The following is a 24050-nucleotide window of genomic DNA, read 5'->3' as shown; positions in this document are numbered from 1 at the left end:
TTAGCATGGCAAATTGAGCACCACAGCCAACAGTACTCATTTCCCGCTCCACCCATCCTGTCTCCTCTTCCTTCCTGCCGCCCCTTGGTATTACTGGCTTCAGGTGTCAACTGTACTGTGAAAACTTGACAAACTGTGTGTGTCTGCATGGTAAGCACATGGAAAAATATATGTATTAGAAATTATTATGGAGTTTAGAACCAAGCAAATAAGACATGTTATCTGCATTTCAATTACTTAGATAAACTAACGGAGCTGATTTAACAGAATAAATGTGGTATAAATGTTTAACCAAATCATCAATCTCAAGTTTGTGCTTGAGCAAAAACATATTACCCTATATCAAAAGTTGTTTGCCTGTAATCATTTAAAAGAAATTAAAATTACCCTCTTACTTTTTCATTGGAAAAGTCCTCACAAACACACTGATGACATGAAGCATCCAACTGCATCTCTGTCTGGATTCCAATGTAACGAGGTGGTTGCTTGTATTTCACAGTACATTTGAGCTTGGTGTTAATCTGTCTGGGTCTGAACTGTCTCTGCTATATTTTCACCTACTCCTTTAGTACACCTCTCCCACCCTTTCCTCCATAGCTCAACCTGCCCCCCAAGACCACCAGCTCTTTCCACCATCTGCTGCCATTGTGATCAGTCTCCCTTCCACAGGACCTCTCATCTGACTAGGATGGCATGTTCCAAGGCTATACCTTACCTGGTGCAAATTAATTCCTGAACCAATTTATGGAGCCTCTACCCCTTATTTACCCTTCCCCCTCTCTTCCTCCTCCATCTCTGCACCTCCTTCTCTGTTTATCCCTTTGTGATCTTTCTTCCAACTGGAGGCATATCTCTCCCGTCTGCGGGAATGAATACTTGCCCTGCTCTTTGCTCTGTTTTCCTATTTTCTACCTGTCTCCCTTTCACTGTCACTCAGCTCTACCCCTCTCTTATAGTATATCTACCCTCCCCCATCCCCAACCTGTAGCCACTGCTGTGTTGCTCCAATTTATGGGTTCATTACAGCTGCTATCCAGGGAAGGAAAAACAGGGCGAGGTAGGGAACAGAGAAAGATACACTGAGAAGAAAGAGGGCCACATGATAAAGATTTATTAAAAGAACAGAGCGATAATGTAGCACTGAAGGTTATATAGAGGATAAGAGGCAGAACGTAGACAAAGTGGCTAAAGAATATGAGGAAATAAGATGGGGGAGAAGAACATGAGATTTGCTGAGCTGATGCAGCTCTATTCCTCCTGGTTTTTCATTTGTATAGTGACACAATTTTAATACTGAATAGTCTACACTTTCTACTTTAAAATGACTCATCTTCTCCTCCTACAAAATTCATTTTGTAGAAAAATTTTGTGATCAATTACCAGACGATTTCGATCACTCATAATGCCTCGCTTGGTTTCCGTCCCCAAATACTTTAACGTCAAACTGATACAAACAGAATCTGATTTATGGTAGCAAGTTGCCTAAAGGGGCTTTCATGCCCTCCTGTGATTGTCAAGCAGAAACTTTGCTTGAATACCTAGAATAGCTACCACCCAGCAGGACTTTTAAAAATGCAGTCTCTAGAACCTTTCATGAGTTGAATAAAGGGGACTGGACTTGTTTTAAATAGTGATATAAGTTTCAAATATCTAACCATAACCATCTCATTTTTAGTTCCCAGCCTCAGTCAAGTACTGTGTAATGTATAAAACCACTGTCTAAAAGAGCAAGGAAACAGTAACTGAACATAAAAAAGACATAAAAATTTCAGGGCAACTCTACCAGTTCGGCTCCTCAGCATCCCTCATGCACAGAGGCTGAAGCTCCTCAACTCAGCGTGCCCTGGTTCAGGTCCCAGTCAGTGGGCCTATGCCCCTTCTCTCTATCCACTTTCCTGTTGAGGTACTTTTTTAAAAACACAAGCTAGGTGCTTAATCTTAGTTTTCCTTGCCAGCCAGAGTGTAGCTCCAGACTTATTTGTAATGTAAATAATGTTTAACAATATTTATAATAATGTTTAATGTAAAGTAACAGTTTATACATGATACACATAATACATGTTTAATGAAACGCTGTAACACTAAATTGTTCCATGGGGCTTTTTTCACCAACTTCTTTTTATGAAAAATTAAAAAAAAAAAAAAAACATGAATCATGACATGAATCAATAAATTATGTCAACGTGACTGTTTTATGTTTTGCAATGAAACTGGATATATATGGGATGGTTTCTGTGCTATAAATTCTTGTCTGTATTTCCTAGAATAAAATCGCTGTAATACTAAACATTTATGATTCACAGAAAACAATGGCGGATGTTATGCTAGATATGCTAATTTAATGTGGAACCGTGTAATGTATGTATATATATATATATATATATATATATATATATATATATATATATATATATTACCATATATTTACTTCTTTACTATTACAGAAGCAATACTGTAATTTATTTGGAGTGATGATTTCCCTCCATGGCAGGAGTTCACAGAAAGCACACCTGTCAAATGACAGCTGCTCTGCAAGGGTTATTTTCAGCTGTAGGTATCTCTCTGACACCTGTTTGCCAAGGTGAGACTGGTATGATAGAAAGAGAATATGACCTTGCTCCGACAGGGATGCAGCACTATTTTTTATTCATGTCAAGATGTCTTGAATTTAAGCTCACCTCACTCTCTGGAAAGCAGTTGATGGGACATTTTATTACTGTCATTTGGGGACGCTTTGTGAGTCTTACATGTTACATGTAGTTATGAGGTAAACTTACCAAATATGTCCATCAGTAGTTTAGGAGAAAAATTTTACAGTCTGATTCTGATTTCAAACTTACATTGCAGCATTCTGTAGTAAATTTGATTAATATAACCTTGATTATGCCTAGCCTTATCTGTATGGCTGATCAACTTAATTAGGGTTTACAAATATATGTTTGTCTATATTTAAAAGTAAAGCACAAAAAAAGAGTAAAGATAACAATAATAATAAAATCATATTGTATAGTTTGTAAAGGTGAGTTCTACTACTGATTTATCCACACTTTGGGTCGGCAAATGGACCCAAAACAACCAATCAGTGCTGCGTGTCGCAAGCTGCTCTCTTTTGGAGATGAACCAACAAGATTTGAGATAACAAAGGCTTATTTTTACTGGGAACTCTGCTCAGTGTCAGACTAAACATTTGGCTGGTGTAGTTTTTAAGGAACCTAAGAGTTTGAGCGCATTGGGAAATTTAATGTCAGTAGTTTCATATGTCCTAGCAGTTGAATGATTGGATTTAGACTAATCCTGTAAAAAAGGGATGATAGGATTTAGGTTAAAGGTTGGTGTAATGGCCATTTAAGTCTTGATGACTGTGACGTAGCAGAAAGAGAGAAAAACATATATTAAGTGGTCCTTCAGTACAACTCATATTTCTGTCATTGTGACACCTTCAGCATTAATATTGTCAGGATTTTGGTTTTTTTACCATCCAAAGACTGTGATAGGCCTTTGTGAAGCAGATGAATTATTTGCAGCTCATTGTGAGCCATAATAGAAACAGCAGGCTGGATGTTTTCCCAGCATTACGTGCTTCCTTGGCTGACGTCAAGCCTCAAGCCATAATTTCCTCCACTGATTGGCTTATTGTTCTCTAAGACTACCTTTGTTTTCTGCACATTTGCTGCTTACTTTTCCATTTTCATGTCTTGGTATTGTGTTTCAGTGAGGCGCTTCATCATCGCTGGTCCATAGAAAAACTGTGATTTGTCTTTCGGCCATGTGAGATTGAATCTTATGAAATGACTGCTCATCCGTTTGTGCCTTTGAAGCCTTTTTTTAACCCACATTCAGCTGTCATCATCCAACTTTGAACTGAAGTCAAGCTGTCGTGTTAATGGTGTCTGTAAGTGAGCCACTTATAAAGAAAATACAAGTCTTTATTCTTTGGTGGTATTCTGTAGGATCTTTTGTTTACTAAAACATTTCTTAATTACCACTGCCTGTATTTATAAATAGCAGTGGATATCAGCACACACATAGCTTTTCTAAACATCCATCGATAAGAGAAACATGCTAAACATTTCAGCAGTGGTTGCATGATAAGATACACTTGAGTGGGTCACCATCTGTGTAAAGTGACTCATTACGATTGAATACTAATTAACAGGAGTCATGATTGTTGAGAAAAAAAGAGCCATACTTGATTACAGACTGCAGTAACAAGAGTTATCAGAGTAGCTCAGAGAGATTTGGTTGAGTTGGTTTAGTGACGTCAGGTGTGCCAGGCAGAGGATCGTGACAGCTCCCTGATTCATGTTCAGTGTTAGTTTAGAGCATCAAACAACCACTGAAAATGTTCCCATGCATGTTTGTATTAAGCTGATGTCCTATCATTATTAAACACTGCAGTTTGTATGCAGGGAGTTGCCCACAAGGTTAGAACATCGGTGTTAATACCTGAGGTGCTGAATGATGCAATTAGGTCTTAAATTATGCTTTAACTAGCTCATCAGTATGCAGAGCAGTGACTCAGGATTGCCTGATGAAGGCTTTAATGTCGTATAATACCATTAATGAAAGTGCCTCTTCAACACAAACATACACAAGACTTAATGGGATAATATCCAGATGGGGGATTAAATAGAACTTAATAAATTGCTGTTATCATCTAAGCACCAATGTCCTTTTGACGACAACAAGCTTGTCCCAAACAGAAAACTCTTTCTCCAGCTCCCACTTCAGAAAAGTCAGCAGAAGCGTAAGCCAGTAAGAATTTTCTGGTTTTCCTCATTTTGTCCCCTACTGCATTCAAGGTCCACTGATTTGTCTTTCAACAACTGACACATCAGCGCATGCAGTTAAGTCTGATGATAAAGATTTCTATCACTTCTCAGATGATGTCTTTGTGTCATGGCCCGTAGTCAGAGGTTGGGGCCCTCCCTGTAACCCCCCTGTGATGTTAAACTGCCTTTGAAGTTTCCCCAACACCAATACAAAGACAGGCTCTGTGGGCTTAAGTCTGATGGTGCCTATGAAGAGATTAAAAGAGTGTAAGAGTGTCTGTGTGTGTTGGACAGATAGAGGGAGAGTGTATTCACACGTTCCAGTCACAGTAAATTACAGTATTTCAGATTTACAAGTTAAGAGCTGCCGACCAAGTCTGTTTTGACAGCAAGAAATATCTGAGTATCTCAGATATGTGTTTAATATCTGAATGTTGAGGCCTGAGGCAGAGTGAAATTAAAACCAACTCAGCTGCTGTGAATGGTGTCGAGCTGCAGGATGTCTTCTGAGTGTGAGCCAATGGTTGAAACTAGAGGATTATAAATCTCTATATGGTTAGAACCCCAACAGGATGAAACTACTGCAGAAAATCTGTGTATTAGCAACTCTTTAATATTTCAAGTGCAAGTTGTGAAAGTTTTTAAAACTTTTGCAAAGATCACAAAGCAGCATTGGAAAAATGAGCAGCATTGCCACCTTGATTCAAAAGCCTGAGGTCCTGTGATTTGACTGAGACAGCTGAGGTGCCCTCTGTGACAACTTTCACTTCTTTTGATGTTGTAGAAACAATACCTTGTAAGAAAGATAGTTTCCTCCTTTTCTTCCTTCGGTGTTTCATTCAGGGCCTTGGGCTAAGTGCCCTCTGGAAGTGTCATTGTCTGAGAGACATGGGTGATGGATGGAAGAGGAGAAAATGTAAGAAAAAAAAGAAATAAAGCTTTCTTTTCTCACATCAGGAAGGGCCATGCATGCAGTGCAGCTTAAAAAAAAGCTTTTTAACTTGACTCCCAGAATAGAAGAAAAAAAGATCCAGCTTTACAGTTCACCTCCTTTACTGGAATGGACTTCCATTTGGCTTGTCTGCCCTCTAGTTTTAATATTCAATGTAATATCCAAGCATCCGGTTCAAGAAAGTTACCATCAGCAGCAACAGATTCACATTCATGATTGTTTCATATAGATTTCACATCTTCTTCTAAAATGTAAGCACAACAGAGGTAAATGGACATATTTATATTTTACAAAGATTATGCCAGAGTATTTGTTAATACGCACAGTCATTTTCTAGTTATATTTTGGAAGTTGTCAAGGCTCCAGACTTAATCGGAGCTTGAATGCCTCCCTCGATCTTTTCTTTCTTTGCAGAAATGTTTAACCCAACTGTACTCCAACAGCACCAGTCGCCACTGTTGCTTCTTCTAAAGGATGGTAACTCACAAAGACCACAAACTTGTAAATACAGTCATTCCCAGTTTCCAACAGCAACACTTACCATATGGAAGTGGAGCAGTGTGAAAGAAAAAACAAGAGGCATATCAGATGTAGCAGGAAATGGGAAAAGAAAGATCTGAGAGAAAAGTCAACAAATGGACGACAGCGGTGAAGAAAAGCATCTCTCACTCTTAGATGTTAATGTATGAGAAGGGAAGCAGATGTTTCGTAAGACAGGCAGGCCATTTGGTCACAAGGGTTTCTAGCATAACACTTGTCAAACCCTAAAGCTTCACTGGGGATAACACTCATCGGCTCTCACACCATCCACACAGCTGGGCACATCCATGGTATTAAAGAAAGAAAAAAAAAAAAACACCAGAAAAAAGTTTTTAAACCATTTGTTTGACACTAAATGAGGTATGGCTGAGCTGCATGTTCTCAGCACATTTCTACAGAGAATAGTCAAGTTTTGTTTCTATAATAAATGAGGAATGATCAGAGAAAATATAACACCTCTTTTGTTTAACCCGGGCTGAGCTTTAAAGTCTGCACAGACACTGAGGTATTGCTCACTGCTTTATTTTAGCTTGGAAAAAGGGTTTTAATGTCATGTTGTTGGGTTAATGAAGTATGACATCAGAGAGTAAGGATTATGGATGTTGGTTTAAGAGAGTCTGGATTTCTGTTCCATGCGAACAGATTACCATGCTGTCTCTGTGTCTGTGTTATGTCTTGCTAAGGAGACGCAGAAAGAAGATGTTCTATAAGTACATCCTCAGTGACACAGCCAGTCTGAAAAAGTCAAACATGATTACTCAACTCTTTCAGGATTTTAGAGAATTACTGCAACTGGCATTTTGTTATGTAGCATTTTCTTTCAAACTAAAATTTGTCAATAAAACACTGACGATATGCAGGACAGAGGAAGGCAAACATTCATAAAAACATTCTATAAAAAACATTAAACAGGACGTTAAGTTGAACTGACTCATCATTGCAAGTTAATTTAATGTAAATTATTTTGTTTTGGTTATACAGCTTAAATGTGACTTTAGAATATGAGTTCTATCATCTTAAGCAGCTTATGTGTTAAATGAGGAGCTAAAATGAATGAGCAGAATATGAGCAGACTTCCCAGAATCCTTTGCTTTTTGTTTTGTTTTGTTTTTTTCCTCCGCCTTGGCGCCTTGTATTGAGTGCCGTTGGTTTGTCTGTCTATCCGTCTGTTGACAACATAACTCAAAAAGTTACAGACAGATTTTAAAGAATTTTTCAGGAAATCTCAGAAATGGAATAAGAAAAAAGTGATTAGAATTTGGGGGCAATCCTGATCACCGCCTGGATCCAACAATCTTTTAAAGAATTCTTTACAGTGGTGAGACAGAGATAATTCATGTGGCTTGGCAGAGGTCTGCGCTCTCTGTGTGCTTCTAGTTCTGAGAATGATTTCTTTTCATAGTTCGAAGAAAACAGAAAGGACGGAGACTTAGTAGTAGTCTTTAAAACACATGGTCGTCCTTCTTTTCCTAATAATGCAGTATTTCCACCCATAATGTAGGATTGTGTTGAACGGAATCATTCAACATAGTTATTGTGTTAAATTTAGACAATCATTAATAAAACACTATGTCAGCTACTGAGATAAGCCTGCCTGTGGGCTCCTCATTTGGAGCAACATTACTCTCTTCATCCACTTACTCTGTGCTATCATCAAAACCGACTTTGCTACAAGAATAAATAAAAGCTTTACCTGGTTTACGGATTAGATTAGATTAGAAAATCTGACTTCTGATGTTGTGACTGTTTTTTCCTATTAAAAATCCAGAAATGTTTTGGGTCCCCAATTAACACTGAGGGCAGCATAACCACAGGTCTGTTTCATAACGAATGTGAACACGGGTTCCCCCCCTGAAACCTCTGAGAGTAACATCAGACTCACTTTACACAAGCCACATACCATCTGAACATTCAGACATTAAATTGGTGTTTTTTCAGACCAATGAATCAGGAAAAATAATCGTTGCACAAGGCCTGTCTGCACTTCAGAAGAACAATCTTGTGAGATCTTGCAACAAAGAATAGACATTTTATTGAAGTAAAAACTAAATATAAAATCCTAATACAATCTAGAAAGATGTCAATTTATTAATTAGCCATTTAGCTCCAATAAAATAAACAATGGAAGAGTATTTAGCTCAACTGGTAGTACAGCTGCCCCATACACAGAGGCTACATCAGCTTGGGGCCTCTTGCTGCATGTCACTTGAGCTAGTGCTCAATAAAGACCACTAAAGCCAACAAAATCTAAAACACAAATAATAAAATCTCAAAATGTGCATCCAAATGTACCATTGTTCATCAACACAGCATTCAAAGACTTAAACTGTGTTTATCTTTGAGACAAAAGTCTAAACCGCTTCGTATTATTAGCAAAGCACAAAATGTGTTATCTTGTCAGTGTAGATGATCTCTGACAAAAAGAAATATAGTGCAAACCAAATGTTTATTTTTTTTAAAGCACTATATTAAAACTGTGGAGACAGGCCTAACTATGCAAGACCTTGAATATATATTGCCATTTGTAGTTCAAACAAAGCTAAGATTTTAAGGTAGTTCTTGAGTTTCAAGCCACATGTTTTTTTTCTTGCTATGCACAAAACTGTAAAACGGCAAATTTGCATTAGTCTTGTTGACAACTGTAAACATCTAAGGTTCGTGTTGAGGCAATTTAAAAAAATGTTATTCGAAATTTCCTGTCAGAAATGTGGATGTGCAGTGTGAGCAGCAAAAATAAAAACAATTGTCACAATTGTCTGTTCTATTTTAAATATCTACAGCTTTACCATATTTTTTTTCAGGATGTCATACAGATCCACTTTAAACCTTCCACTCACTTTAATCAAGTAATAATGTAAAATTCCATTCATACATCTGGATTTGCTCAGAATTTCCTTATATATGTTCTCTGCACTGAATAAAAGCTTCTGTCTTTCAGGCAGTTTCTTATGATCTCTTAGAGAGATAAGCAGCATGCACTGGAATTTCAAAAATCTTTCATTTGCTCGCACTCCATAGTGAGCAACATATGCCAATGAGACTATGAGTGCTCTGCACACATGTATCAAGCCTAGCAGTGACCTGTGTGTGCTTTTAAAATCCACATTCCTAATCCTCAGTCTGAGGTGACTGATCTGTTATTTGAATGATGTTATATCTCTCTGGTGTAGACTGGTATGTTTAACCCAAAGACCAGAGTGCTGTGTTATAGATCTATACAATTATCATTATCAGTATGTACGACCTGTTGCTCCCCTCTCCCACTGCTTAAATAATGTACAGCTACTTTTATTAAATTATCTTTCATTTTGCCATATTGCAGTGCCACTTTCATAAGACACTGATGACACAGCTCATTGGATTTAACGCCTAATCAGAGTCTTTTTAATGTATTCTCTTGGATCCCTGAGATTAGATTCCTGCTTTATGAAAAGTCTCACATTTACATCAATGAGAGAAAAAGTGCATTGGGTATTTCAGGCTACTTTATCTTGACTCATATCTTTTTCATTTCAGCAGAGGGTTTTATCTGGGATTTAAAATGTGAATCCTAATCACCCCTCCAAAACATTTTCAGTTCCAAGATTGGATTTTCTGGAAATATTGGATGTTACTACTTTAAGCTGCCATTTGTGATAATTTTGAATAGTAGTTCCTTATGACTGGATTAGTTCCTTTTTTCTCATTTGCATATTTTCATAAAGCTGTTTTAATCTCTAATCTTTTTAGCCGGAACAATTTTTAATCAATATAACAGTTTTTGATTTATCCAGTAATCAGTATCTTTTTTACCAGATCTTTTTTCTTAGAAGCGAGTTCCTACAAAACACACTAGAATTGTTTTTACCTTTTTTTTCCTATTCTGCCAGTCTGAATGTCATTTGTGAATGTGTCTCGGCAGGTGTGATCCGCGAGAGCTACCAGAAAGGCCGTGACCAGCTGGTTCCTGTGACCCTGTTGGCAATAGCTGTCATCTTGGCATTTGCCATGGGCGCTATCTTCTCAGGTCTCATTGTCTACTGCGTCTGTGACCACCGACGGAGAGATATGGACCTGACAGGCCGCAAGGAAAAGGACAGCCTCCACCTTCACTCCCGCCGAGGATCCATGAACAGTGTGACCAAGCTGACTGGCTTGTTTGAGACGCAGGCCAAAGATGGTCGCCCAGAGGCCATCCTCAGCCCTTTGATGCACAATGGGCGACTGACACCAAATGGGAAAATGCTGATAAAAGCTGACCAGCACCACCTGGACCTTACTGCCCTGCCAACACCTGAATCCACACCCATGCAGCCACGTCGTAAGCCCAGCCGGGGAAGTCGTGAGTGGGAAAGAAATCAGAACCTGATCAATGCCTGCACCAAGGACATGCCACCTATGGGCTCACCCGTTATTTCTACAGACCTGCCCCTGAGGGCTTCACCAGGGCACATCCCCAGTGTGGTTGTCTTACCTTTGCCACAGCATCAGCACCAGCTTCAGCCTCATCTGCAACAGTCCTACCAGCATGAGTATGTGGAACAGCCTCATCATAGTGACCTGAGCATGGGCCATGGCGTTATGGATGACCAAGGGGCCACACTGGAGTACAAAACAGTAAAGAGTCCATGTCACAACCTCAACATTGTGGATCCAGATGGGGTGCTGCCACCTCGTGTTCCCCAACGAGAGGCCTCTCTCACCATCCCTCCTGCTGTTCCACAGATGGGTAAACGCCTGGAGGTCCACTCATCAGTCTACGGCCTCCGGAAAGGATCAGCATCTGCTGCTTCTGGATCGTCCGCCCTCAAGAAGCATAACACCAACTCATCTAACTCCTCCCATTTGGCGAGACATCACAGCTTTCGTGTGGAGTCCCCACCACCTGCACCCCAGAGGGTGGACTCCATACAAATGACAGCACAGGGCATATCGCTGTCACGTCAGTCTGGAATGAGCTCTTACGGTTCTTTGCCTCGAACAGGCATCAAACACCTCAAGCCTGATGTCCCTCCAAAACCCTCCGTAGTCTCACTCTCAACAAAAGTCAAGTCAAGTGACTCCGGCACATAGTCAGCCAGTCAGCTCGTCAATCCAATGTGAACAGACAGTTGTGAAAGATGTTTTCTGAAAGAAAGAAAAGAGAACAGGGAATACTGTACAACTTTCATCTCCTTTTAGTGTTTTGTTTGTTTGTTTTTTGGTGTACAGTACAGTGGAAAATTCAACATATTTTTTCCTCAGAAAACACTTTCCTTTTATATAAATATGTAAATATACAATGGTTGTTGTCTATTGTTGCCGTCATTGAGCTCATGCTCTGGCCGGCTCCCAGTTCCTCTGTAAACACAACTGGCAACATGTGCTACTGAAAAAGAAGACGAAGTCTGTCCTGAATATTTCATCCATCGGCACCTTGTAGCATTCAAGACGGTGGTTCTCGTTTGTAGTGTCATTGGTCGCTGGGACTTGACCTGATACTTTATCATGCCGATAAAAGCACATAAGACAGCACGCAGAGAGCAGGGGTTGGAGAGTAATTGTTGTACAGTACCTTGAGGACTTAAGAATCTAAGTGAACAAGCACTCATAGAAACTGAGTATGGACTGAAAGGACAGACCGCTGCCTACGTTCTGTTGGAAACTGTGAAAAGTCTCTCAGTGTTACATCAATCAAAACCCACCTGGGTTTTACTCAAAGCCCGGACGGAGGAATCTCCTATTGTACTGGTTACTGAATAACACATGACTGTTATACTAATAGCCTGTTGTATTTATTTTTATTAAGTGCTTTTGGAAGAAAAACAAAACAAAACAAACTGAGTTTCTTGGCTCAGTCAAAGAGTGGACAAAGAAGAGGTGTTCTAATAGGAATTAATCAACTGAGAAAAAAATATTTAAAGTCATTAAACTGGAGCCAGTAGAACTTTTTTGTTGACTAAAGGTCCACAAGGTCTTACTGTGTGCTCAGTGGGACCTGCAGCTTGAGATACAGTATACATGACCTCTGTGATGAGGAGGAGATATTTATTTAAACTGTGCCAGACCAGGACTTTCACCTTAATGGAGTTTCCATTGTTTAAGACCAATCATTTAAAAAAACAAACAACAAAAAAGACTTCCTGAATCTCACCCTTTTACTCCTCCAATGAGTTTCCCCTCCCTCCCCCAATCAGCACTGTGGTTTTGTGTGGGTCAGAAACATTTTGTCCTGATTGGTTGCTGGCTTACCGGTGCCATCAAAGCTCACTGTTGCATGTTGCAATTATGAGAAAAGCAGCTGCAGCAGCAGTGTGGGAATCTGCACACACACACAAACACTCAAAAAGAAGCTCTAAATGAGGCTGCGGGCAAACGGAACAGTGCCTCCATCTTGGATCGCATCGTCTTGTCCAGCAGCGTCACACAGATTAGGAGGTGAAAATATGAAAACAGTAAAAACATCTGTACTGCCTGCTTCTTTTTTTCCACATGTAAATTTGTGCCTTACACCCTAAAGTAGTGACAATGTTTTCTTTAATAGCTGTTAACTTTGTCTCCTTGTTGTATTTTTTATTTTTATTTTTGGTTTGATAAAAAAGCAATTGAAGAATGTAGATGTTATTGTTGTAATTCTGGTCCCTAGACATAACACATTTACAATCCATAGGAGGGAGAGGAAGAAGCATTCCCTTCCTTCTTTCACACCCTCTCTCCTTTGGATAAACACACACACACATGCATACACACTCATCTTTGTGGTTCATTTCTGATTGTGCCATTAATGCGCTTCAAGCAACCCTTTATGTTGTGCTGGCAGTGTCGATGAAGACGTTGTGAGTGTTTTTCTTTTTCTATTTTATACAAGCTAAAAGTCCTGATATTTGTTTTGATTTGTTTTTGCTCTCTGTTTGAAGTGATGGTCAATTGACTGATTGACTGAACAGTTATTTGTTACTTCTTGAGAAGGCCAATGTTTTGTGTATCTTTCTGGTGCACTGCAATAATAATTCCACAGCAGCACCATATTAAACATTACAGTCTGAGCACCCCCCCTCTCGCAGTGTACCAACGCAGCTCAAGACTGCTCGTGTACATCTTAACATTTATTTGTTAGGTATTTGCATAAACAGGCTGGTTCCTGTGAAGAAAGTTGACATTTTAAATCATCAATATTAAAAATATTCTCTATTTAACCCCCTTTTGTAAGAGAAAACACTTTTTTTTCTTCACTAACTCATTATCAAGGCCTTAGGAATGGCTGCAAGTTTGACTAATCTGACCTTTTTGCTTTCACTTCCTTCTTACTTGGGGATTTTTTTATTGATGACCCCAGCCCTCACCTAAACACATAAATCAGTGAAGCACTCCCCTTGTGTTGTATGTGTAGATAGGTCAAAGTTTTCTCTCGATATCAAGCAGTTTTGTGTTTCTCAATGGAGGAAAGCCAACAATGTCTCAATCCACAGCTAAAAGAAGAGGGACATGCAGGATCTGTGGCCTGAATTTTATGTGCATGGATGTTCGCAGGGTTTGGTTACAAATCATGGGTCATGGGAAAACAGGCCAAAGCTCGAGCAAGACAAAGGTTTGAAGCATGGTCTGGGGTTATTTGAGACAGGTAGCTCAGTAATTAATTAAAGCATCAACCTTCAAAATGAAAGAGGCCTAAGATTAGCTTAAAGGTGTGTGATTTCTCTATTTTTAAACCTTCAGTGTACTGGGTACATGAATCAGTAACCTCCCCAGGCCAGAAATAACGTTTATCTACAGCTGTTATCTTCAACTATTCAAACATGTTTATTTTGATTGGGCTTTGCCTGGGAGAATCTACACAGAATGTGAGCAAGAAAGCATGTCCACATCCTGTGTAGGTGCAGAAAATATAGCTGTGGGTGCATTTGGATATCAGAGGTTTGAAGACTTTTAAAGACTGGATTAGGATTGACTGTGAAGGCTGCTGTGGACAGTGAGGTTCTTTAGTGTGTGCCTTTTTGTCTTTCACCCTTGTTATAATACACTGCTATTAGATGCAAATCGACTCTCTTATCAACTCTCAAACTTTTGAACTTTGTAAGCTTGTAAGATATTGTGACGTCACAAAGTTTTTTGCCCTCCTCTCTCCACTTCCTTAACATCTGATTCACAGCTTAATGTATGTTGTAAAGAACAAAACTCTTTAATTTAATGCAAAATGTAATAATAAAAAAAAAGAAAATAAAATTCTTGTCATGAAGACTGTGCTATGTCCTTGACTTTTTCACTTCCATGTTTGCCTGAGGCTGTTATCTTTACACTGGGAACTGCTTTAGTTTTGAGTTTGGTGCAGTAGGGAACCAAGCTCTGGTTTAACACAGGATTTAAAGCCTCTTTTGATAAAGAATCTCCTTTTTTAAAGGAAAATATTGCACTTTTGTGACCTCAAGCTCTTCCCAGTTTGGGAATAGAATACAATTGCACATTTAACATAAAGTACATCTATGCAGATGAAATTACTTTAAACTTGAGTGAATAAGTGAAAAAAACAAGGTTATGAGCAGTAGAAAGCATGCTACTTTACTATTGATTTGATACTATTACTATTGATTTAATAAGGCAGTTTGAAATTTCAGACTTTTAAATAATGTGTATTTTCATTAGGAAATTCGTTTGAAACCACCTGGTTCTTTGTGTTGTCTCCAGGTTGGGTGGAATGTGTCATCTTGGTAACCTGAGATAACTAACTTGAAAAGACCAGTCTTGTGAGAGAGCACAAAGTAAAGCAAACCAATGCATTTTCTTTACCTTAACAAGATATACAATAATATAGTTTTATGTAATTGGATTAAAAAAAAAAGAAAGAAATAAAGAAAATCCCTGAAAAAGCCATGATCAAGACCAAAAATCAATAGATTGTGTTTCATGACAGTTCAACAAATTGCCATGAGATCAATAATTCCACTAAAGTCATTAATGAACTTTTCAAGGATTTTTTTAAAGGCAATTGCAAGTTAGTGGAATGTTCCATTAACAATGTTGATTTATCTTTCTTCAATTTCTCCTTACAACCCTAGCTGGTGCATTTTTCAGCTATGCATAGAATAAAAGTTGTGATATTATTGATTACAAGTAACAAACTCTTATTAATATTAGACAAAATAGCTACATTCAGTCTGATTTCATGGGAAAAATGTCAGCACTTATATTTATAAGGGGGGCTACAAAGGCCAATTTTTAAATTGTTTCCAAAAAGAAGGTGGTATCATCACTGTTGGAAGCATAAACCACCCCGGTGACTGAGGAAGGTCAGCAGAAGGTCACCTTTTAGCACATGGGATACACATCTCATTCTGATCAATTACAATCAGTCTAAGAAGTTAAATATACTCATGTACTGAAGCACTTACCAGACAAATATATTGTATGAAATCTCAGTACCACATAATGTAATACAAATTAATGCAAGTCACTGTGGCGCAGATAATCTCACAGGAGATGTTTAGCTCAGCTGAAGCAGACGGCAAATCTCAAAAGAACAAATGTACCATATTTTTTTATTTCTTTCTGACATCTCAAGTTTATTATAATCTTTTCGTCCAGCAACAATATGTGACATCTTTTTATTTCCCATTTCTGAGTGGGAAGCAATCACACAAAGCCACTACTTCAGATGAATGCCATGGAGCAATGGCAGCAGTAGGCATGAAAGTTAAGCTTAATAGATAGGTGAGCAAGGGAGAGTCAGTCCAGATTAAATATTAACAAGCAAATTATTTGTATTTATGAATGATTAAAACATTTCATTTCGACCTATAAGCATACACTGAAGTTTTCAAGCTGCATATATTGCAATTTGTACACATTGTTATTTTAGTGCCCCTCATTGCAAATTAGAACCATTGCAGCAATGATTGATGTTTTGAAAGAGTAGATGGCAACCAAATGAAGGGATAACACATAAACGCAACTCTTTCATGATGCAGGAATTAAATGTTTCCCCCCTTGAGAAAAGTCTGTGTGACTGAAGCATTGACCTTTTTTAAATAAATAATTGCAAAGGTGAAAAGCGTGCGTGGGAATTGCCTATTTTCTCAAATTGGCATACATTTGAAACCAAACCATGATCTTTTCTTTAATTTATTGCACAGCAAAAATAATGAACAAAAATACACTTAATGCAATAAAAAAGCGCTACCTTTAACAGCACAATCTTGAAATGTGGATGTTAAACTGACACATATATTCAGTCATTTTGCAGAAAACTTTATTTCACGGGTCAATCAGCAATTTAATTTTTTTTAGGTATGAGGATGTGTCTTAATTTGGGAACTGGATAAATACATTGCTTTATAACTTCTAACACTTTAAGTGGTGTCAGTGTTATCCTTTTTGAGCTTTGTAATCAGACAGATATCAGGGGTATCCTGTGGACATGGCGCTTTACTGTTTTTAGGATGACAGAGGGAAATTAGACACAAAGGAAACATTCTTTAACCTAGGAATATAGTGGTATTTCTTTCATTGCTCTGATGTCTCACAGACCAAAACCTAAACTGAATCACCTAACAGATTATCCGTGCTGACTAACCCAACTTGAATGGCTCTTTTTTTCAAATGTCTGTCTTCAGTTTCCCATGTTAGCACATCCTTGGCACCATCTTCTAATAAACTAGGACTTCGGTAGCTTGACACTCTTGCCTTTGATTCTGAGTGGAGTCGTAAGCTACAATCATTGGTACAAGTCAGGCTGCCTGGAGATCAGATAACCAGGATGTGGTGCGACTAATGAGGCCTGTCGCTGCCGCCACAATGCTGCATTGTGCAGTTTTCATGCTGGCACCCGTGAGTTGGTGAGCTTTTTAGAGATCAAGATTCAGATTCCGATAAGCTCTTCTCAACATGACAAAAACACAATAGAATTTAATGATGACTAGTTTGAGCTGGTATTTCCCCAGAGCTTGTCAGAATTCGCTTCAAAGGTTGGATTTTAAGGGGTCAAAACTTTTGAAGACGAATTGCGGGGGTTAATTGTAGAGGATAAAATCAGTTTATAATTTGAAGACTGACTATAATGCAAAATAATGTAATTAAGTATTAAACATTAGAACACTAATATAATATATACTGTATATACACTCACTGGACACTGTTAGGTTCATCTGCTTGTTAACACAAATCACCAATCAGCCAGTCACATGGCAGCAACTCAAGGCATTTAGGCATGTAAACATGGTCAGAACGACTTACTCACTTAAGTTCAAAATGAGCATCAGATTGAGGAAGAATGAGGATTTAAGAGACTTTGAATGTGGCATGATCTGAGTATTTACTAGTATTTTCACAAACAACATCTCAAGGGTTTACTATGGTTTACTATGGAAGTGCATCGAGTGAAACATTTACATGCTCGCGATACAAATTTACACCACTGCAGCACTTTTACATTGTCGTGATGCACATTTACATAACAGAAACCATGTTTACATTTACAAAACAAAAGTACAATGCCAAAACACTTTCACCAAGAACTAAACAACTTAACATTTTAGAAAAAAAACTGCTGTACAAAACGTGAAACACTTTCACAATCCTTGATGCAAACTTACATGTGCAACTGCAAAACGTTTTTACAAAGTTCTGAATACATTGCTGAAACACTTTTACCAACAACAAAGCAACTTTACATTGATGTGAAAGACTGTTACAAGTTCAGGAAACACAATTACAAAGACATGACTTGGTGTTTCACCAAAATCTGTGACCCATCAGAATCTGTGACCGTGGGGAGCAATAGCGTACATTTCTCTGCATGTACGTCGAAGAAGACAAGCAAAGTCTTAAAAACTTTTACTGAAGTCTGAGTTCAATATAATGCAGGTACAGTAAAGTCACATATGCTGATGGCTATCAGAAATGGTGATTTCTGGTATCCTGGCTATGCAATAGTCACATTATGTGAGAAGAGTCCAGACTAAAGGGGTGACATTGGTCAGCTATGATATAGATCCATGTGGCCTTGCATCAAGCAGGAATGGGGAATATTTTCTTTGCATACTTTTGTCCCCTTAATTCCCTTTAAAAGATGTTTATATACCACATCCTACCAGAGTATTGCTGATGACCATCTCCATCTCCTAATAACCAATGTGTACCATCTTCTGATGGCTCCTTCCAGCATGCAGGATAATGCATCATGTCACAAAGTTCAAATCATTTCAAACTTTTTTCATATTGCAATGACTTTACTGTACTTCAATGGCCTGAACTTCATCTGAATAAAGTTTAGAACTTAGTAATTCAGTAGAGAGCATTATTATTATTATCTTACAGTGACATTGATGTAGAAGCTACAAGCAGCTATGAAGTTAACGTGTGGAAGTGATAAAGCAACACTAAAAATTTAGTTTATCTTAATTTTTACCCGATGGCATACAAAATTTATTGTACATTCCTGAAGCATAACATAACAGCTGCATTTTGCTTTACGGCACCACATTAATTTCCTGCAACTGGAAATCAACACAGTGGTTGTTTTGAATGTAGACTGTGGCAAGTTCAGCAAAGAAACACAAAAGGAAATTATTAGAGAAAGAGAGAGAGAGAGAGAGAGAGAGAGAGAAAGATAGGGAGAGGAAAAAAAGCAGAAGAAAGGACTTACATCATCCTTTAATAAGGTTTCTGCCTGAACCATGATGGATTTCATCTGCAAGTGATAACTTAAAAATTGTAATCTTTAGTATATTTGGACTCAAATTACACAAAGTAGCTTTAAAAACATTTATATGTATGTCCAATGTTATGGGTTGTTTAAAAAAATGGCAGTAAATTCACTTGTTTCCAATATTTTTAATCAATGTATTATTGCTATTAATACTTTATGATTCAACATTGTGGCACTGTGGAAAAAATGCAAGATTTAAGTGCACCGACTTTTAGTTTTTTTCAACAGTGGGACATGTTCTGATAGTTTATATTTAGATATTTTTTTAATAGATAAATATTCTCTTGAGCAAATCTCCAGTGAACAATGCTATCACCCTAAAGTTTAACAATTTCACTGTACTTACTTAATCAATTTATCAAGTGTTTATTACAAACTTAATTCATTAAGCATGATTTTAGATTTTTTTGGTAAGTTCATAAACAATTTAATAAAAGAATGTTTATTCTAACCTTATATATTTATTTTACAGGGTTGTTGTATAAGACTGCATTACTTGTGGCTAAAGTTGATGCTTCACATTAAATAGACATGATTATTAGTGTAGTATCTCAATCAATGAGGCAACAAGGAGCATTATGGTACAGACGTCAAGAGCGGTCGTGCTTGCCTGTGTTTTTTTAACACTGTTTTCTCTTAACAAAGAGATAACTTATCTTGCTATCTGAAGAAAATAAAGTTTGTTTTCTCAAAATTATTCAAATGCAAGTTTTTGCGAGGGGGCTGGTGCTGTTCCGAGAACCAACACAGAAAAACAAACATTCAATTACACTCACACTCACTTCCTACTAGAATTTAGAGACTCAAATCAGAAACATGTATTTGGACAGAACCCACACAAACATGGGGAGAACATTCAAACTCCACACAGGTTCTCCCCAGAAAACTACTTGTCATTAATTATAAAAATGGGAAAATTGAAGTATGTACATTAATAAATTTTACTGGATTTTATTTGAGTGTTTGTAGTCGCAGTGCTGGTTTCCAGTCAGGAATCCTGCAATAGCTCCTTCGTGCTTTGGATGCAGCAGCTGAAGGAGCTCTGCGGGTTTGTCAGTGTTCGGGTGTGGGGCTGTGGGAACGGGGGGCAGTCCTTTAACCTGGATGACAGCTTAGCTGTTATCTTCTTCTCTCCCAACACCTCAACTGGTAGGTCCAAGAGGCATCCCAGTACAGAGCTTTTCTGTACAGGGATGTTTCAGTAAAGCCAACCTAGCAACAGATGCAAGCTGATGTCAGACTGAGGAACATCCGTCACTGATCAATACATTAGATTTTACGTCTGTCAAGTCTGATAAAGGCTGAAATAGCAACATCTGACTATTAAATTTTACCAATCACTCATTCACAAAGTAACACATATACACCCTGACTGTAGCCCCTCCCCAGCTGTCATGGAGTCTATTTTGATCAGTGAAATCAGGTGTAGCACAGTAACCACTTACTTTTGAGCCCACCTTAATCATCTCATTCTCTCAAGAAAAAACAGACTTCATTTTCTTGAGATAACAAGATAAATTATCCCTTTATCACCAGAAAACTGCCATTGTTATCTCGGGATAAAGAGAAAATTAAATGTTTTCTCGAAATAAGAAATAAAAAAGAATAATTGTCAAGCACTCTCTAGGCTTTTTTTTACTGTCCCTGCAGACACGTTTGATTGCAGCTTCTTAAAAAGTATGTAATTTAAATTTAATTTTAATAAGTATGAATTTTTTTTTATAAGCAGTTCTTGTAAATCTTTCTTGTGTAAATCAGTAGAAATCAATCAAACGTGCCTCGTGACCTGACTTTATGGCCTGTCGATGTCGAAGAGCTTGATGGCTGTTTTCCTTGACAGCAACACTATCAGAGGTCAGCCGGCCAGGCTTTCAACAACCCAGCAAGCTAACTATTACATTAACCATTCAGTCATTTATTCAGCTATCAGGCCCCCACCCCCACCAGACCCTCATAACTCTAATCCACCTGGCTGGCTGTGGCATGGCGGTGCTCATTTTGAGTGCCCCTACAATCTGTGGTCACAACAGGCTTAGCTGCACGCTAATCCACACTGTCGCATCCAGCAATCATTATCCTCTCAGTGATACTGTCTGCATTTGTTGCTGCTTTTAATGGCACACATTCTAATGTTTTTTCAGGCATTTTTATGCCAAATGCGGTTGTTTCAGGTACAACTCATACACAAAAGAAACAGAGACAAAAGCAGAAAGCACAGAGATAAACAAGCAGAGAGGATAATTATCTGCCAAATTCTGAAAAAGCTAGCATATTTAAATGAAACCAAAATAGACAGTGAGGCAGACAGGCACACATTTACCCACCGTCTGTCTCCAACACAATGACACATGATCACAGTCCTGAATGATGTGTCCCATGTGAATTAATGCAGCCCTCTATGAGTCATTAATGGGAGTCAATAGGCCCCTTAATGGCCATTCACCATGTTGGTCGGCTTGTTATTAATGTGTCGTGGTATAAGTACATGTGTGAGCTTCATGGTGGTCATGATCAGATTGAATCAGATTGAATTACTCTGTGTGTGTGTGTGTGTGTGTGTGTGTGTGTGTGAGTGTGTGTGTGTGTTTGTGTGTGTGTGGTCACATGTTCCATCACTGAGGACACTAAGATCATATTCTCTGTAAGTTCTTTGGGGGTTTTCAGGAACCATATAGAAATTATCAAACAAAAGTTGGGTAATTAAAGACACACAAATAAATATTAGAAAATTTTAGCCTGCTCCTTATACTTGGAGAAGAGTCTGTTATTTGAGGAATAGAAAATAATCTCACATGGAGTGAATGTGGGATTATTCTTTTAAGCTAAGTAGTCCAATAGTTCCTAAGTTGTTTTTTTTAAAACATAAATATTGATTGTTGTATAATTTTTTTTTTTTTTTTCAAAAAAACTAAAATTTACATAAGAGTCATAAAATTCTGCACTTAAAGATTTCAGGAACAATTGCAGAAAACTTTCACCCAAGACACTGAAGCTGTTTTAACACATGACCATGAGAGATTTTCAGGAGAATATGAAAACAGCTTGGTCCATACTTTTTCTTTACCTGCTGTTCAAGCACATCTTTCACTGCAGGAGGCTTTTTGCTGGACAGACCATCTCTGGAAATGTGAGAGAAGTAGTCTGCGAGGGAATGACTGTGTAGAGTAGCGTTTCTCAACGAGTGCAGTACAACTTTCCAGGGGGTGTTCAGTGTATATTAGAGGATGTTGGAAGTTTAATTCTTAAAAGGGGGGGCATTGACATGTTGTTGGGGGGCGTTGGCAATTCACTGTTTGATTTTGATAGTTGACATTTATATTGACCAATCAAATACAGGAGAAATGAGGGCTAGTTCCCAAATTCAGCCCAGAAACATCAATGATCCAAAAGGAAATGAACCCAAAGATGGTATTTTATAGGAAGATGGCATGCTCGGACCTGGAAAACAATCCTTTCTTACTTTTATTAAAAGCGTGGACCTTTGTGAACCATTTATAATTAACACTGAGTCAAAGGAGTTGACCTAAACCGTGTTTTTTCACCTGGAAAATATCTTTTGACCACAACACAGACAAGACAAGACAGAATTTATGATTTTTAAAAAGTTTTTGTGGCTGTAATTGTGCTAGTTTGATTGGTAATGCTTGATAAGGAATTTACCTTTTCCTGTAATTTTGGTGTGCTGCATTCTAAGACTAGTGTTTTTAGGTGTACAATTTAATTTAATTTAATTTAATTTAATTTAATTTAATTTAATTTCTGAAGCACTTTAAAATCAACATACCAGCTGACCAAACTGCTGTACAATAAACTAAGAACAAAAGAGACAAAAGCATAAAAACAACACAAATAAAGAACAAGGATAAAAACACAAATACAGGTGTGCATAGATTTTCTGTACTGCATGCATTGGGATTTGGTCAGGTCCACTGGATGCAATCCAAGTTTTGTGGGGCTGTGTTTAGCTTACCTGGAAGAACAGGTGTTGTATTCATAGAAGTGGTTACCATTCTTCACTTCAGCTATTCCTGGTTTATAACCTGGCTTTAAGCTGCATGTCACACAATGGTCTCTAAAAGCCACTAGATCGTTTGAAAAAAACTTCAATGTAACCTGCAGTAAAAAAAAACAGAACCATCAAACTAACTTGGTGTGATTCCTGTGTAGCAGTGTTTCTATCGGATGCTTGTGATGCCACTTGTAAATAAGAACCTATTTGATTTTTTATATTCCTAATCATTGCATATGTAATTTCTATTCACAGGGTTTCAGCGTCACTACAGAATTTTAATGATATTAGTCAGAAATGGGTGCACTGGGGCGTGGTGGATTGCACCGTGGCCTCAACAAGGTCGCTGGTTTGAGCCTCGGCTGCGGATGAGTTTGAACCGTTGTCTTTCTATTTGGAGTTTGCATGTTCTCCCCAGGTATGCGTGGGTTCTCTCTGGGTACTCCAGCTTCTTCCCACTGTCCAAAGGCGTACATGCTAGGTTAATAGAGAATGCGCATGTGACATCACAATGGCTTTCTCCACCATTTTGGGGGTACCCGCGTGTTGTTTCCATTGACACTTTTCACACTAGTAAACTGTGTCAAAACACGCAGAAAAGAAATGTCCTTACCATGATGAGCTCTCAAGAGAGATAAAGAGTTACTATGCAGAAAAACTAATTATTAATCACTTTGATTGTTACATGATACTAAAGGGCCCAAAATATCCCAAAAAATAATCCCAACACCATCACACCACCAGCATCTCCTGAACTGTTGATACAAGGTAGGGTGGATTCATGATTTCATGTTGTTTAAGTCTGATTCTGACCCTACCATTTGAATGCAACTCTGCACTGTAATCATTGCTTTCTCTTGAATTAGAAGTACAGAAAAAGTCAATCATATTGATGTTTTCTATCAGATAAAAGCTGGAGTGTCAGCTTCATTAGTTCGCTTATAGTAGCTGATAAAATCTAGCAAAAGTTGTTACACTTCAGTCAGAAAATCCAACATTCTGGTCACTGGCTTAATATGAAAAATTGCTTTTATTAGTTGTGTTTTTAATTAGAGAAGCACTGTTCAAAATTACTGGATTTTTGGGTGTTAGATCTTAAGTTAAAAAACCTAGAAACAC

The 24050-nt window shown here is 38.1% G+C and overlaps 1 protein-coding gene across 3 annotated transcripts in view; it reads left to right on the top strand.

Annotated features, from left to right (window-relative positions):
- The window catches only part of sema6a (sema domain, transmembrane domain (TM), and cytoplasmic domain, (semaphorin) 6A), a 118978-nt gene extending 104520 nt beyond the window's left edge, over nt 1-14458 (top strand). For all 3 annotated transcript variants that reach the window (XM_041999049.1, XM_041999050.1, XM_041999048.1), the window contains one exon: nt 10166-14458. In XM_041999049.1, coding sequence (XP_041854983.1) covers nt 10166-11316 — 1151 coding nt within the window. In that variant the 3' untranslated portion in view covers nt 11317-14458. The remainder of the gene's footprint in view (nt 1-10165) is intronic.
- The last annotated feature ends 9592 nt before the right edge of the window (nt 14459-24050 follow it).

This window comes from Melanotaenia boesemani, chromosome 11 (assembly GCF_017639745.1).
Source record: "Melanotaenia boesemani isolate fMelBoe1 chromosome 11, fMelBoe1.pri, whole genome shotgun sequence".
Classification (NCBI taxonomy): Eukaryota; Metazoa; Chordata; class Actinopteri; order Atheriniformes; family Melanotaeniidae; genus Melanotaenia; species Melanotaenia boesemani.
The sequence above is the reverse complement of the archived record's forward strand: the minus strand, read 5'-3'. Positions and strand labels throughout refer to the sequence as shown.